General features: G+C 44.8%; 1 protein-coding gene across 1 annotated transcript in view; it reads left to right on the top strand.

Annotated features, from left to right (window-relative positions):
- The window catches only part of Itgae (integrin subunit alpha E), a 57,841-nt gene that overhangs the window by 4,332 nt on the left and 35,451 nt on the right, over positions 1-18,058 (top strand). Inside the window, exons 2-3 of the mRNA XM_021176640.3 lie at positions 10,320-10,443; positions 17,376-17,473. Coding sequence (XP_021032299.1) covers positions 10,320-10,443; positions 17,376-17,473 — 222 coding nt within the window. The remainder of the gene's footprint in view (positions 1-10,319; positions 10,444-17,375; positions 17,474-18,058) is intronic.

The following is an 18,058-nucleotide window of genomic DNA, read 5'->3' as shown; positions in this document are numbered from 1 at the left end:
AGTGGTGACAGGCAGTTCTGACTGGCTTCTCACATCTGACTGCGTGGTAAATTTGGAGGAAGAAGGTGGGCGGTGAGGTTGTGAGAGACATGGCAACCCTTTACCTGTGGTCACAGAGCCTTTAACACCAGCATCTGCACACCAGACCTCCCCTCCACAGGCCCTGAGCTAGCACAGCCTGTGTCACAGTGTGAAAAGCAAAGGAATGGGGCTCCAGGGCAGAGCAAGGATTTGAACTCCAGACTTTCTGCCTTTAGGGCTCAGGCTATTTTCTCTGAGCCTCTGTGGAAAGTATGAAGTAAAGGGTACGTGGAAGCCTGAGCAAAAATGAAATATAAAGCCCCACAGTGGACTCCAAGACACGCACACACACTCACACATGCGTGCATGCACACATCTATACACACCTATGAATGCATGCTCTTACGCCCTCTGTCTATACAATCAGATCTCGATGACCTAGTCACTTGCCCTAAAGCAGGGTTCTGCCCTGGCCTGGTGAGCTGTTAGCATAACAGGGAGCCATGCCTAGCAAGCTGCCGCTCTTGGGGGCCATTTGTAACCCTGCTGTCTGTCTGCCCCTTAGTTCTTCCAGGTTTTGGTATAAGCATTGAAATCAAGCAACCTGGGCATCAGACACAAATAACCAATTGAGAGTCAAGAGCAAATTGGTAGCCTCATCCTGTAGCACGGTGCCTGGCAGACAGCAAGTGCCCTGGGAGGCAGCTATCAGGCTTTATTTACACCACCACCTCCTGCTCTGCTTTTCCACCCCTTTAGGGATCCAGCCAGACTCCTCAGTTAAACAGAGCAAACACGGGGATGGGAAGGGGTGAGAAAGAGGACTAGCTGACCTATCACGGTATTTTCAGGTGTCTCTTCTGAGCCCATCCCTGAGTTGGGCTCTGTGGTTTGGGGGTGTCATGCATGACTCAAGTCAGATCACAGGTTGAGGGAGATAGATTTAATCACCCATTGGTTTATCAAGATGGGGTTTAGTCAGAGCCAGCAAACACCACAGGATGTTGAGTGGGTTCCGGGATCAGTGAGTTACTTTACCCAGGATCTGAACTGGCTGCTGGCTGGCAGAGCAGGCCCATAAGGTTGACCTGCCAGGAACATGGGGGTAACTGATGAGGAAGGCCCATGGGATGGAGGGAACATGTGGGCAGGGTGGGAAAGGGCCTTTGGTGCTCAGGATTTCAAATCCACTTTATTAATCAATTATAGGCAATAAAAAGGGAAGACAGAAGGCCCCCACTCACCCTGGGACAATTCAGCAGTCCCTACGTTGTAGTTACTTTCCCTTGAAGTGACTTGCTTCCTATTTCCTCTTAACTGGCTCACTGAGACACAAGGCGCCACCAAGGAGAAACCAGTCAAGGAAGCTGAGTCTAAACCCCAAGCCCTTTCCTCAGCTCTGAATTCACAGGGAACGCCGTCATTCCCTTCTGTCTGTCAGGGAGTCCTGACTGGGGAACCCTGTCTGGAATGGCAGCAAAAGAAACATCAGGAAGATTAACAGGAGAAAACAGGGTCAGATAAAAACATAGTCAGGCCGGGCGTGGTGGCACATGCCTTTAATCCCAGCACTCGGGAGGCAGAGGCAGGCAGATTTCTGAGTTTGAGTTTCTATACAGAGAAACACTGTCTAGAAAAAACAAACAAAAAAAAACCCAAACAAACATAGTCAGACATAGGAGTGCACGGTGACTTATCTAGGACCCTGAGCTGCAGATGAGGAGCAGGGACCTGGAGTTGCTGGGACTTGAAGTCCTGAGAGGGTGAGGGAAGGACCTGGAGATGCAGCCAATGCAGTCCAGGTAATAAAACCCACCTCTTCGTGAGGCTACTCACTCAAGAGGATTCCCCTTCTAGATGTAAAGTCTTTTTGTTGTTTTAGCAAAAAAGGCCTTTTGGAGCTAGTATGTTCATTCTGTCTGTAGTTCCTCAGAAAAAAAACAGCTCATTGGTGTTGAAGAAGTGTATTTTGAGACTCATTCCGGTCTCCTATGGACATATTTTGGGATGTCGTGTCCTGGACCTCATACTGCATGCAGTGTACTTTTGGGGACTAGAGAGGCTCTGATGTTTTCATTGGGTTCTCAGAATGGTCTGTGATTCCCCAAGCACTGGTTGTTCTGTGTTGCTTAGGGAAGTGAATGGCGGCTCTGGGAGACTTGAAGATTGTATGCTTTCTCCAAACCAAGACTCAAGGAACTGTGTCTTGTTTTAAATACAAATAACAGCTGTGCTCCATCAAATAGGTTTTGCTTTTTGAAACGGAGCCCTCTGTGTAGCCCCAACTATCCTGGAAATTGCTAAGTAGTCAAGGCTGGCTTCAAACTCATAGAGAGCTGCCCTCCCACCCCCACCCAAATACCAACAACAATACAAAACATGATTTCCTCCCGTCCATTTTTCCCTGCTACATAATTTTAATGGCTTTAATATTACAGGGTCATGCATTTTTATGAATCAGCACAAATTATTCTGAGCAAGACAAGAGTAAAAATAAAGGAATGGAATACAGAAGCATGAGACTGGGGAGATGTCTTAGTGGGTAAAGTGTTTGCTGGGCAAACACAGGACTTTTTGTTTTGAAGACAGGGTCTCACTGTGTAGCCCTAGCTGGATGGAACTCACTGTGTAGACCAGGCTGCCCTTGAATTCACAGAGATCTTCCTGCCTCTGCCTCTAAGCATGAAAACTTGAATAAAGACTCCCAGCACCCACATAAAAAGCTGTGAGCAGAGGTGTGCTTCTGTGACTCTAGAGCTGGGATTAAAGGAGCAGAGTCAGATGGGGACCCCAGAGCTCATAGAGAGCTGCCACCACACTTGGCCAGACTAGTTTCTTTTTCCTGTTTTGTAGACACCAAGAGTGACATTGACTGGTCTCTTCTCATTTACACATTTATCCGGATAATATGGTATAAAGCATTTACCAGTCTAGCCAACTAATGAACATCAGATTCTCAAAAATAAGGTGGGTGGTGGTGGTGGTAGAGGAAGACACCTGGTGCCAATCTCTGGATTACATACACAGCGGCACACATGCCCACATGAATATACACATACACCACACACACTCAAACTCCAGTAAAAGATGTAGATGAGGTCACAAGAGTGTCTAGCGTAGGGACAATATATGGTAAACTGGAGTTGTTTGCTCTTAGATCCTCCTGTCACAGGCTCGGGCAGGACTGGGAATCCATCCAGTGGCAGGGTTTTCTTTTTTTTCTTTTTTTTTTTTTTTTTTTTTTTTTTTTTTTTTTGGTTTTTCGAGACAGGGTTTCTCTGTGTAGCTCTGGCTGTCCTGGAACTCACTCTGAAGACCAGGCTGGCCTAGAACTCAGAAATCCACCTGCCTCTGCCTCCCAAGTGCTGGGATTAAAGGCGTGCTCAGTGGCAGGGTTTTCATGACAAGATTTCAAGCCTGTCTGGAGGTGTGCAGGATAGTGGTAGCAAGCTCCCGTGCCTATCACACATGTGACACTGCTCTCAGGATTCCCACACACTGGATGAGTTTCTTTTACTCCCCCTCTTTACCAAAATATTCTAAATCTTTGAAATGAGCTCTAAGGACCCACCAGCTGTAGACATGTTCACAATGTGGAGGCTTGTTAGGCTCTTGGGCTCTTCCCTGTCTTCCTGATTCAGGACCTGTGATGCAAGATCTTCAGGTATGGCTGGGCCTGGTGGTACAGGCTTGTAATCCTGGCACTTCGGAGGCAGAAGTAGGAGTTTGAGTTCAAGGCCAGCAGGGACTACATAGAGACCCTGACTCAACAAACAAACAAACAAACAACAAACAGAAAAAAAAAAGTAAGAATCCAGAGTAGGAGACAGATGGTTCCCTGAGCAAAGCATTTGCTGTGCCAGTGTGAGGACCTCCGATCCCCAGAGATTCAGGCCTGTAATCTCCATACAAGAGGCAGACAAACAGCCCCTTAGGCAACTTGACTCCAGGTTCACACCAGGAGAGCTGCCTAAATACTTCTTGAAGACAGAAACCTGATGTCAATTTCAGGCTCTGCATGTATATGCACACACATTCAAGTGCCCCACACATGCAAATAGCAAAATTGAAATAAAGAGCCTCAGAAGACTCATTTGCATGCCAGTGACTCACTGAGACCCGCCTGCCTCTGCCTCCTGAGTGCTGGGATTAAAGGTATGCACCACTCTGCCTGGCCTCTTTCATTTTTTTTTTTTTAAGATCTATTTATTTTATTTATGAGTACACTGTAGCTGTCTTCAGACACACCAGAAGAAGGCATCATATCCCATTACAGATGGTTGTGAGCCACCATGTGGTTGCTAGGAATTGAACTCATGACCTCTGGAAGAGCAGTCGGTGCTCTTACCCGCTGAGCCATCTCTCCAGCCCTTGTTTCATTCTTTAATGACTTTTTCTTTATTTAGCAAACAGAAGGTATTCACTTATTTCCTTATAATTTGTGCTTATTTATGTCTTATTTTTAAAATATTTGTATACCCACAAGTTCTATGATTTCTTTTAAAAGTGTATTATTTTCTTTTTCATATTTAGCTATACAACCCATCATTGTTAAAACATTCGTTTTGGCTGAGATGTAGCTCAGTGCTCAAGGCCAGGCTGGGCTAAGTATGAAGACCGTCTTTAAAAATCTGTTTGCTAATCAAGGGCTTTGTTTGAGTATTAGAGATGTTCTTTATTAGATTAAAGGAATTTTCTTTTATTTCTAGTTTGCTTATAATTTTCATCCTTGCCCTGTGTTGTGCCCATTCAAAGCATTCAGGAACCCCAAAAGACCACCAAGGAGCTGATTCCAATGCGATCTAATTAGGGTTATTATTCAAGCTCGAGCTTGGGCTCCCGCCAACCCTGAGGCAGCAGGGGAGGATAGTGAAGGCCGAGCCCAGGTTCAAGCAAGTATTTGTAGGGGCAAGCCGACAAGCAAGGGGGTTTCTAGCCTGGCACACATCTGACTGGGGGCTATTCTGGAATTTTGTTGCCCTTTAAAATAATTGGCTGGTGCTGGGAGCCAAACCATAAACTTAACTTCTGTTTTCTTCCTGGCTGGTGCGTGTTAGGGAGTGACTTGGGGGTGCAGGCTTGTCAGGGAGTAACTTGGAAACTCCTGCTAGTTGCCCAGGTCTATTGGTTAACTCAAATTCAACCTTAGGTCAGCTTCTCTAAGATGGAGCCTAAACCCAAGATAGAGTTGATCTGGAGTCTCCCTACAAGTTTTACATCTATGACGCCACGAGGGGCGGGGCCACACGTCACGAGGGGCGGGGAGATCAGCTGTCAGTTAACTGCTCTTGTCAGCATTTGGTGTCAGTCTTGTATTGACATCATAAAATAATTTGAAACTGATTTTTTAATTTTTCAAATTTAAAATTTTAAATTAAAATTTTAAAAATTTAAAAAATTTTTCAAATTTTAAAATTTTTCACTGGCACAGAGAATTCTGTCTATATGAGCCTGGTGTTCATTGTTCAAATATTTTGGAGATTTTTATCAGTGAGGTCTTGTGCCTAGTGTTCTTTCTGAGGTTCTTGGTAATGAATTAAAAAAAAAACTCTGATTCATCTTGTATATTTCTTTTTTTAGCCAGTTTTGAGGGTGTTTTTTTTTTTTTTTGTTTTTTTGTTTTTTTTTTGTTTTTTTGTTTTGTTTTTGAAGGAATTTCTCTATCTCATCGAAATTATCAAGGTTACTGGCATAGAATTTGGTATAGTATCCTCTCGTTTAGACTTCATCTAAGGTCAGACATGGTGGCATACACCTTTAGCCCCAGAGACAGAAGGATCTCTGAACTGGATGCCATCCTGGTCAAGAGAGTGAGTTCCATGATAGGTAGGACTATACAGAGAAACACTCTCAAAACAAAACAAAACAAACAAAAACAAAACAAAAACAACAAAAAACAAAAAACAACCCAAACAAATAAAATAAGCCTACAAAAATCCCCAAAACTAAAATATCAAGTAAAAATGGCCAATGCTCAGACATGCAATTAGCATAAAGACCATATCATCTAATGTTAAAAACATTATTCAGTTTTAGTTACATATCAATGAACTAATATTTCCACTTACCAACAAAATATTAACACTTTACACTGTTTTATCACTATAAAATGTATAATATAAACTATGCTATCTTAGCCACCCCACCCAACACATCCTCTAAGAACTGCAGTTCAAATGGAGCCTAAATTGGTAACAACGCAGAGTCACAGAGGAAATCACAGAGGAAACGCTGAGTGCTCAGATTAAGATATGAGAAATCAGAGCCTGCAGGACTCACTTAAAGCAGTGATTACAGGAACCGCAGTCACATTTCACACACACTCAAAGAGGCTGAGCATGGTGGCACAGGCCTGGAATCTAGGCCTGGAAGATGGAAACGGGAGAACCAGAAGTTCAGTTCATCTTCAGCTACATTAGGAGTTCAAGATCAGCCTGTGCTACGGGAAACCCCACCTTAAAACAAACAAAAACCAAACAAACACCAAAAACAAAAACAAAATAAAAAAAACACCACATATATGCACACAATTCTATTCTCCCCATTTTTTCAATGTTCCTTCTTTTATTTTCTACTTACTTACTTACTTACTTACTTAATTAATTAATTTACTCTCTTTACAACTCAATTGCAACACTTCCTCCTCTCCTTCCTGTCTTACTCTTACAAATCCCTACCACAATTTCCTCCTCCCCTTCTCCTAAGAGAAGAATAAGCCACCATTGGGAACCACTCCACCCTGGAACATCTAGAACCAGCAGGACTAAGCATAACCTCTCCCAGTGTATTCTCCCCATTTTTGTTATAGATGTAAACTTTCCAGAAAAATATGATGGATACCCTTACATACATTCATGCGGGCACGCCCAAACATACACACACACACACACACACACACACACTAATTTGCCTGCATGTATATTTGTGCACCCAAGCCACATACATACTTAGAGCCATGGAGGCCAGATGGCACCAGGTCACCAGGTTCTCTGGAACTGGAGTTACAGATGGTCATTAACCACCTGGGAGTCAAACCTGGATCCCCTGGAAAAGCAGCTGGTGGTCTTCACCACCAGCTCATCTCTCCAGCCGGGAAGGTTCTATCTCAATAAGCCAAAAGAAGAGCAAATAGAACTCAAAGCTGGTACAGGAAGGAATAAAGGCATAAGAAACACTGATGAAGCTGAAAGTGAACTTGCTATGGAGAAAATTAACAAAGCTAAAGATTGTTTCTATAAATGATGACTACAGCCAGCTCTGGTGTGCTGTGTGACTGTGGTACCAGCGAGCAGGAGGTGCAGCAAGCAGCTTTAGGAAGTCAAAGTTGTCCTCTGTTAAAGAACTGAGTCTGAAGCCAGGCAGTGGTGGCACATGCCTTTAATCCCAGCACTTGGGAGGCAGAGGCAGGAGGATTTCTGAGTCCCAGGCCAAGCCTGGTCTACAGAGTGAGTTCCAGGACAGCCAGGGCTACACAGAGAAACCCTGTCTCGAAAAACCAAAAACCAAACCAAACCAAACCAAACCAAACCAAATAAAACTGAGTTTGAGACTGGCCTAAGTAATGTAAGATCTTGAAATTAAAACAACAACAACAAAAAAAAAAGAGAGAGAGAATGTATGAGCACTAATTAAAAATGATTCATGAGCTGAAAACTGTCTAGCAAATGCTAAGACTCATCTAAAGCAAGTCACTGGTATGAACGAAAAGAGGGCCTCATCATTGGTCTTAAAACACATTTTTTTCTTTTTTGAGGGGCAGGGTGTAGGGGTAGGAGACAGGGTTTCTCTGTGTAGCCCTGGCTGTCCTGGAACTCACTCTGTAGACCAGGCTGGCCTTGAACTGAGAAATCCACCTGCCTCTGCCTCCCAAGTGCTGGGATTAAAGGTGGGTGCCACCACTCTGAACTGTTTGTAGTTCTTGTCAGGCCCCTGGGTTTCTTTCACCCGGCACAGTGAGTCGAGGGTCACGCTGTGCCTCAGTCTGCTCCTTTCCACTCCTGATTAGTGGTATTCCATCATGTGAACGTTCTATCATACCAACATTCCATCATTAAAACATTCCATCATGTGAACGTTCTATCATACGAACATTCCATCATATGAACGTTCCATCATATGAACATTCCATCATATGAACTTTCCATCATATGAACGTTCCATCATATGAACATTCCATCATATGAACTTTCCATCATATGAACATTCCATCATATGAATATTCTATCATATGAATATTCCATCATGTGAACGTTCTATCATATGAACTTTCCATCATATGAACTTTCCATCATATGAATATTCCATCATATGAACTTTCCATCATATGAACTTTCCATCATATGAATATTCCATCATATGAACATTCCATCATATGAATATTCCATCATGTGAACGTTCTATCATACGAACATTCCATCATATGAACGTTCCATCATATGAACATCCCATCATATGAACTTTCCATCATATGAATATTCCATCATATGAACTTTCCATCATATGACTTTCCATCATATGAATATTCCATCATATGAACATTCCATCATATGAATATTCCATCATGTGAACGTTCTATCATACGAACATTCCATCATATGAACGCTCCATCATATGAACTTTCCATCATATGAACATTCCATCATATGAACTTTCCATCATATGAACTTTCCATCATATGAATATTCCATCATATGAACATTCCATCATATGAATATTCCATAATGTGAACGTTCTATCATATGAACATTCCATCATATGAACATTCCATCATATGAACATTCCATCATATGAACTTTCCATCATATGAATATTCCATCATATGAACTTTCCATCATATGACTTTCCATTATATGAATATTCCATCATATGAACATTCCATCATATGAATATTCCATCATGTGAACATTCTATCATACGAACATTCCATCATATGAACATTCCATCATGTGAACGTTCTATCATACGAACATTCCATCATATGAACATTCCATCATATGAACATTCCATCATATGAACTTTCCATCATATGAACATTCCATCATATGAACTTTCCATCATATGAATATTCCATCATGTGAACGTTCTATCATGTGAACGTTCTATCATACGAACATTCCATCATATGAATGTTCCATCATATGAACATTCCATCATATGAACTTTCCATCATATGAATATTCCATCATATGAACTTTCCATCATATGAACTTTCCATCATATGAACTTTCCATCATATGAACTTTCTATCATATGAACATTCCATCATATGAATATTCCATCATATGAATATTCCATCATATGAACGTTCCATCATATGAACATTCCATCATATGAATATTCCATCATGTGAACGTTCTATCATACGAACATTCCATCATATGAACATTCCATCATGTGAACGTTCTATCATACGAACATTCCATCATATGAACGTTCCATCATATGAACATTCCATCATATGAACTTTCCATCATATGAATATTCCATCATATGAACTTTCCATCATATGAACATTCCATCATATGAATATTCCATCATATGAACTTTCCATCATATGAACATTCCATCATATGAACATTCCATCATATGAACATTCCATCATGTGAATATTCCATCATATGAATATTCCATCATGTGAACATTCTATCATACGAACATTCCATCATATGAACTTTCCATCATATGAATATTCCATCATAAGAACATTCCATCATATGAATATTCCATCATATGAACATTCTATCATATGAACGTTCCATTATATGAACATTCCATCATATGAACTTTCCATCATATGAACACGGCTGCTTCATCTGCTCTCCCACAGTTGCCATCTGGCTTGTTTCCAGTTCAGGGTTGTAAGGTACAAACTATTAAACTATTCTTAGAAGATATTTTAAAGGACATTGTGCTTCCTTTTGGGTCACTTGTAGAGTTATAGACCTTCTCTGGGGACTCTGGATCACTGTTAAGTTTGGTACAGGACACAGTATGAGCCCTGTGACTGGTGTGAAAATCACAAAGCAGGAGATATAAGGGCTGGGGCCAGTACTCACTCCTCAGACAGTGCTTTCCCTGGGACTGGAGCAGCTGGCTTGGTTTAAGAGAGAGACCTAGTCAGACACACCCACATCCATTCCTTCCTGATGGGAAAGGTATTCCTGGACATGGAGGCTCCTTTCTTCTCCATAGTGAGGTGATGGCACCACAGGATCTGGTGGGTTGATGGCAGGCACAGGTACAGTAACAACCTCAACTGAGTGCCTCTTTCATCAGGCATTTTTCTCTTTTGCTTGCAGGCCTGAAGCCTCAGGGAGCCTTCAATGTGGATGTGGACTGGGCCTGGGTCACAGCACTGCAGCCAGGTGCACCGTCTGTGCTCAGCTCCCTTCTGCATCAAGACCCCAGCAACAACCAGACCTGGTGAGAGGGGCCTCCATGTGGAAGAGTGAGGACTAGGGTGGTCCTAATGATGACTGAGGTGCAGCTCAGAGAAGGCTGTGATATCCCACCTCATGTCCTGGGCAGCGTCCATTTCCCTTGGTGAATGACACACAGCCAAAGAGAGAAAGCTGGGGGCTGTGATCCCAGACCAGCCCGGGCAGCTCACAGAGCCCCCTGTCCTCGGCTCATTTATTCTTCCTTACACTGGGTCAAGGAAAGGAACCTTAAATAATATTTTAAAATGAAGTTTACCAAGGGTCTTTACTGAGTGATAAAAGTTACATGTTGTCAACACAGGAAAGTTGGAAAATGACAATAACCAATTAGTTAAATGGAGACTATGAGGCTCAGCCATTGAAGTTAAGAGTGCACTGTCTGGGGCTCATGGCTCAGAGGCACCTCTCTGTATTCACTGAGCAAGCTCAATGAGGTACTGAGCCCCGAGCCTCAGTTTCTCCCCCCACAGACAGGTGATTTGTGGAACTCACAGGTTAGCTGTGAGATTTTTGAGAAAATGGACCCAAAGGGCTTTCTTTACATGGGTTCTGGCCAAACTGAACTGTGAGAAACACTGCCTCATGTCTTGAAACTCTCATCTGTATCCACTCTCTGGCTGGGAAGGAACTGTCAGATCTGAGGGCTGTGTGGTCGAGGATGCGGTGGGTAAAACAGGAATGTGTGAGTGTGTTGGCGCCATTGCCTTGGAGAGCAGCGTGGCCATGCCTGGTGGGTCAAGGGTGCACAATGGCCTTTGGTGCAGCAGTTGTAACCCAGGCACCATGCAAAAGAAAAAAACAAATGTGGAGCTTGGAATTGAACCTGGGACCTTACACATTTTAAGCATCTGTTCTATGCCAGGGTCCCTGCCTGAGGCACGTAGATGATGGTGATGATGATGATGATGGTGGTGGTGGTGGTGGTGGTGGTGGTGGTGGTGTGTGTGTGTGTGTGTGTGTATGTGATGTTGGCAATTGAACCCAAGGTGTCAAACATGCTAAGCACTGTCTACTAATGATTTTTGTTCCTAGCCCTGATATAAAGACATTGGCAGTGCTTGTAACATGAAAAAAAAAATAATTAAAGTGTGGTTGCATGGAATCAAAATCAGGTCAAAGCAGTGAGTGGAAGTAGCATTATGTTCAGCCTGGAAATGTGAGATGAGAGGGCAGGATGTCATTCACTCCAAGTTCTGATGGAGTTCCTACTGTGTGCTAAGCCCCTCCACTGTATGCCAGGCCCTGTGAGCAAAGCACACAGAGCTTCCCCCCAACATACACACACTTTGGTTCAGGTAGCCTCCATACTGGGGCAGGGCCAAAGCAAGTTAGGTATGTCTTCTATAGATACGGGTGCTCATGCACACTGCTGAGGCAGGCGAAGATCTGCATAGATGAAAAAACTCAGTATGTAAAGTCCTATCTGTGGCCCACTCTGATTTCCTGTTTTTACCAGAGTGGCTTCTAAAGTTGAGTTGGTTTAACTTAGGTACTTTCTTTTCTTCTCTTTTCCTTTCTTTCTTTTCTTCTCTTTTCTTTCTTTTCTTCTCTCTTCTTTTCTTTTCTTTCTTCCTTCTTCCTCTTTCTCTCTCTCTCTTTCTTCTTCCTCTCTTTCGTTCTCTTTCTTCTTTTTCTTTCTTTCCTTCTCTTTTTCTTTTCTTTTTTTCTCTTTTCTTTCTTCCTCTCTTTCTTCCTCTCTCTCTCTCTTTCTTCTTTCATTCTTTCTTTTCTTCCTTTTGTCTTCTTTTTATCATGGTTCTTGTTTTCATGTTCATGGCTTGAACCCAGGACCTCCTGCATGCTAAGAAAGAACTAACTCTTTTCTGCTGCCTCTGCCTTCCAAGTGTCAGGATAAGGCATGCACCACCCTTTTAAATGATTTTAAAAGGATTTATTTATTATTTGTCTGTTTATTTGCTTATTGCTGTGCACTCTTAACTGAAACATCAATATTAAAGTTGAAAATAGCAGGTGTCTATTGACATGAATAGCTTGGAAGTCTTAAAGGCTCCATTGGTGGAGTGGAGTTCATCAGTAGATTTAAGTGGTTAGGGCAGATCCATTTTATTCATTCAGTGAATATTTATAAAGCATCTGCCCAGTGCCAGACAAAAGGTGTGGTGTAAAGCAGAGAGGGAACCAAGGATGGGCACACACCTTCAATCCCAGCATTCAAGCAGAGACAGGCAGAGCTCTGTGAGTTTGAGGTCACCCTGGTCTGCATAGTGAACCAGGCCATGTTGGTCTACATAGTAAGACCCTGGGCCCCACATCCCCTCAAAAAGGAGTGATATGTGCCTCTTGTCCTTGAGGAACTGCTGGATTCATGAAGGACTCAGACAAGCCTCACAATGATGATAATGCTAACAGCTATGGTGGTTTCAGGAATGTGAACAAAGGCCACTTCCAGCGTCTGTGCCAGGATTTGGTGTATGTGTGTGTGTGTGTGTGTGTGTGATCAAAGTTAGCATGAGAAGGGCTGAGAAAAAGAAGTCCAGGCAGAGAGAAGAAGAGAGAAGAGGTTGGCTAAAAGCCTGGAGGCTGTCCTGAGCAAGAGAGCTGGCTAAGAAAATGCCTGACACTGAGCACTATGGAGGATCATGGGAGAGGTTAGCTGTACCTCATCGCATGGAGTTCCAGAAGAGCTGGAAGGGTTTGAAGCAAGAACAGTGAGAATGTGGTCAAAGATTTTGGCTGCTGGAAGATAATTAAAGTTGAGGTTTGGGTCAGGTGCGGTGGCATATGCCTTTAATCCCTGCAGTTGGGAGGCAGGGGAAGGCAAATGTCTGTCAGTTCATAGTCAGTCTCGTCTACATAGCAAATTCTGGGCCAGCTAGAATTACAAGGTGAGAGTCTATCTCAAAAACCAAACAAAAACAAAACCATTGACCTTTATTGCATTTTGTTCTGGTAATTTTTTTGTGTTGACATAACCATATATGAAAGTTCAATCTATCGCGGTTCAATGTATGTTCATAAAACATGCCATCCGTATAAGCAACATCTGGATCAAAAATGCCAGGGAAGCCATGCCTTTAGAAGCAGGGCATCTCTGTGAGTTTGAGGCCAGCCTGGCTACACAGTCAGTTCCAGGACAGTCAGGGATATACAGAGTGACCACGTCTAAAAAAAAAAAAACAAAAAACCAAACCAACAACAAAACAAACAAACAAAGCCGGGCGTGGTGGCGCACACCTTTAATCCCAGCACTCCAGAGGCAGAGGCAGAGGCAGGTGGATTTCTGAGTTCGAGGCCAGCCTGGTCTACAAAGTGAGTTCTAGGACAGCCAGGGCTATACAGAGAAGCCCTGTCTCGGAAAACAAAAAACAAACAAACAAACAAACAAACACCAAACAGACACTAGGAAAGTCTTCTGGAAGTCCCATGCTCTGCACCAGACACCTCTCATTGACAGTCAGCCCTCCCATCCCAACTCTGTGTTTCTATCAGTTTTGCCTGGGTTTTTAAAAATATTTATTTATTTATGATATATATATATATATTGTAACTGTCTTCAGACACATCAGAAGAGGGTATCAGATCCCATTACAGATGGTTGTGCGCCACCATGTGGTTGCTTGGAATTGAACTCAGGAGCTCTGGAAGAGCAGTCAGTGCTCTTAACTGCTGAACCATCTCTCTAGCTCCCCTCTGCCTGTTCTCTTTCTCTCTTTCTCTCAAAGATTTATTTATTTATTTCATGTATATGAGTATACTATAGCTGTCTTCTGGTGAGAAGGGGACATCAGATCCCATTACAGATGGTTGTGAGCCACCATGTTGTTGCTGGGAATTGAACTCAGGACCTCTGGAAGAACAGTTAGTGCTTTTAACCTCTGAGCCATCTCTCCAGTCCCTCTGCCTGGTTTTTTTTAACTCAATATAAATGTTACAACAGAACCCACTTGATCAAGCAATCCTCAAACAGCATTAAGTCCTCCAACCCCATTAGTGGTACTGTCTGAGGCTGGAGTTTTGCGTGGTGTCAACTGCTGTGATGGTAAGCATGGGGCCAGTCCCCCTGGTACTTCTACTCTACAGCCAGGGTGATTTATTTGATCAGGTTTATAAAGGGAGGTTGAGTTTGCATTTTGTTTTCCAAGTTGTTTTCACTACATAAAAGGATTTTATTCAAGTTATCTGTGGCCATTTCCTGCCTCTTCATCTTTTACCACTACCCCAGTGGGTCTCTTACCAGCCCTAGGCTCACAGTCTTACTGTCCCCTCCCTTAGAGGCCCAAGGGTCAAAGTAGATGGGGCGGGTATTTGTGTTTAAAGCTCTCAATGTATAGGGTGCTGGGAGCTGTCAAGAGATGGGGAACCTAGTGGGGCTCCCTGAATACCTGCTAAGGCAGAGGGGCTTGGGGGTTTGCACTGTCAGCAGGAGGATGTGGTGGAGACAGTTCTGGGTTTCTGAGCCTGCTGCAGGGGGCAGGAAATGCACCAACTGATTGGCCCAGCTCACCATAGAGAAAGGAACAGGCTGATAGCTGCTCTTACCCCCAGGGTGAGGGTACTATGCCCTTCACAATTCCCGTACTTTCTGAATTATGGAGTAAGACTGCCAGCTGGGAGAAGGCAGGAGGTGGATGAGATGTCCTGGAGATGTACCCAGTCCAGAGCAGATCCCGGAACCTGGGGATGGCAGCCAATGGCAGCCTGTGTCATAACTGGTCTGTCAGTCTGTGGTTAGCTGGTTTGCTAGTCACTAAGTCAGCAAACCTGGAGGTTGCCATAAATAAAAGGGTTGGGAGCAACACAGACTGGGCCTTAGGCCACAGGATTGCACATTATGGATGACCGTCTTGGGGATCTGCAGTGTGCAGTCTGCACAGCTGCATGTGGTGGCTTCTCCAGAGCTCAGAACCAAGATAGAAACAAAGATCAGGCATGGGAGTGGGAATGCAGTAGTTAGGGCGACTGGAAGGTTTGAGCTGGTACCTGGGAAGGCTGCTCTGCAGGAGAAGGGAGGAAAAGGCACCACAGGAAGAAACAGGGTGAGCAAAGGGTTGTTCTAGGTGCTCTGGGAAGGAACATAGTTATGAGCTAACCTACCATTGGGAACAGGAGGAAAGGGACTGGGCCTGGGCCAAGATAACCTGGGGAGGGAGGCAGAGTTACTGAACAGTGACCTAACTTCAGGACTCGGACACACACCATGGTCACCTACCCCTCTGTCCAATGCCCCAGATCAACCCCTCAGCCGTTGCCTGTACAACCATGCAAGTCATTCAGCAAGTGTTTACCAAGCCCTTACACTGTTCTAGGAGGTGTTCTAAGCCTCCGTAATTGTGTGATAGACAAGGAAGACAAGGCTATTGGGGAACTGGCTTGGTGGAGGAGATGGATGATAACATAGGGGAATCAGGAAGCAAGCTACGGTCTGGTGGTGACAAGTTCTGAGACGGGAAGCGTCAGAGCAGGGTAACTGGAGTGTGAGGTGGGGCCCCCTGGAGAAAACAGCAGGCGTGGGTGGCAGTTACGCAGAGTTCAGGGTTGAGGATGAACCAGTTTTAGGGAGTGGAAGGCCAGGCTTCCAGGCAGATCGGACAGCTGGCAAGTGAGCCTGAGGGGAGAAAGGACCAGGACGTAAAGTTGTTAAAGGCCACAGCATACATTGCAGGTCTTTCTCTGAGTGAGCAGGGCAGGTTGGAGAGGTAGAGACTGGGCCAGATTCTGCCTGGCCTAGGGGCTGTGATGATGGCTTTAAGGAAGACAGTGAGGGGTTAGGTGTGGGTGAGGGGCAGAGCACTTGTCTGGCCTTGTGTGTAATCACCAGCTCTACCAGAAAGACAAAAGAAAGAGAGATGCCTGGTCTTTATTCCAAGTTGGGTGGGGTGGCACAGTCCTTTAATCACAGCACTTAGGAGGCAGAGACAGGCAGATGGCTGAGTTTGAGGCCAGCCTGGTCTACAGCCAGGGCTACACAGAGAAATCCTATCTTGACGAAACAAACAGAAGTGTCTCGTGGTAAGAGCTGAGGAAGTAAAGCTGGGCAGTGGTGGTACACGCCTTTAATCCCAGCACTTGGGAGGCAGAGGCAGGCTGATTTCTGAGTTCAAGGCCAGCCTGGTCTACAAAGTGAGTTCCAGAACAGCCAGGGCTACACAGAGAAACCCTGTCTCGAAAAACCAAAAAAAAAAAAAAAAAAGAGCTGAGGAAGTAGAGACAGGGCCCCATGGCTGCCCCTCCCCCCGTGCTGTCTTGTCTCCTAGGCCTCCAAAGCCACACCATGGCCTTTCAAAAGCACAGACTAGTCATGTGCTTCCCCTCGACAAAGCCCTCCATAGCCTCCTGTCACCACGAAGGCCTTGGACTTGGCTTACCAGTCTTCGGATCCCCTTCCCTCCCACTATGCTTGCAACTCCAGTCATGGATGCGCAGTCACCCTGAGTCTGAGGCCAGCCAAGTCCCAGGCCCCACGGAGCAGTGTAATAGTGACTGTTTAAGCTGACCCTGTCCTCTGGGAGACAAGAACTTCACAGCAGGATTGACATCTTTTAAGCTGCCTTCATCAGCTCCCCAAACCTCTAGTTCCTAGTCAGGAAATGCTAAGGGCAGATGGGCAATATGTTTCAGTCAGCTTTGCCTTTCAAGGGACTGGCATTCTGGCCTGTGACTTCCTGGTTCCCCCCTTCCATCCCACAGGACAGGAGTCTTTTCTAACCACCAGAAGTGCTCCAAACGGTCAGGCAGGCAGACAGGGGTTACAATGAACTGCTTGGAGCCATGTAGAAGTAGAGGCTAACTAAGTGCTTTCCCAGTAATGCTGAGTCTGCCGGCCTGGGCTAGAAAGTTGTTTGTCATACCCAGGGCCTCTTCTTCAGGCAGGAATAGGAAGACTGGGCCTGGACAGGCAAGGAGGTGAAAGGAGATGTCAGCCAGCTTATCTTTGCTGTCTCCTCATCCGCTTAGCCTCCTGGTAGCCAGACGCAGCTCCAACAGGAATACAGCCACCCTGTATCGATGCGCTATATCCATCAGTCCAGATGAAATTGCTTGCCAGCCAGTGGGTAAGCCAACCCCACCTCCACAGCGTGCTCCCCGGGATATCTCTTAGGAGCCTCACATAATCTCAGCTCAAACTATTCCAATCCCAGTCCTGCCTGATCCGGCCCAACCATTTCTGGCCCCCAGCCCCATAGTGAGCCTTGACCCCAGTGCCTAGGCTCATGCTATCCACTGTCACAGCCCAGCCTGACTCTCAAGAGACAGTCCTAATGACAGATCTGGAGCCAACACTCACTTGAGTGCTTGCCATGAGCCTGGCACTGTGTTAAGTAATGGGTTCACATTTTCATGTGTCTCTGTGTGTTCACATGTGTTTACGTGGGCATGTGTGTAGACCCAAGGCTGACACTGGGAGTCTTCCTGGATCTCTCTGCAGAGATTCAAGTCCACGTCCAGCCAGCCCCCATGGTCTTACCTCAGAGCTCATAGGCACCTACAGCCTGCTAACCCTTGTCCCTAGTCCTCCACACACACCAGGAACTCTTTAAGAAGCCCCAGGTGGCAGTCATTTCTGAATCCCCATCCCTGGTTGTCAAGGCTGGGCAGTGGGTTCTTTGTTGAGATGGTAAAGGGGGTTGGGAAAGGGA

Source organism: Mus caroli, unplaced genomic scaffold (genome assembly GCF_978045245.1).
Source record: "Mus caroli unplaced genomic scaffold, Mus_caroli_1 scaffold_13, whole genome shotgun sequence".
In the NCBI taxonomy this organism is placed as follows: domain Eukaryota; kingdom Metazoa; phylum Chordata; class Mammalia; order Rodentia; family Muridae; genus Mus; species Mus caroli.
This window is presented reverse-complemented; position numbering and strand designations above follow the sequence as displayed.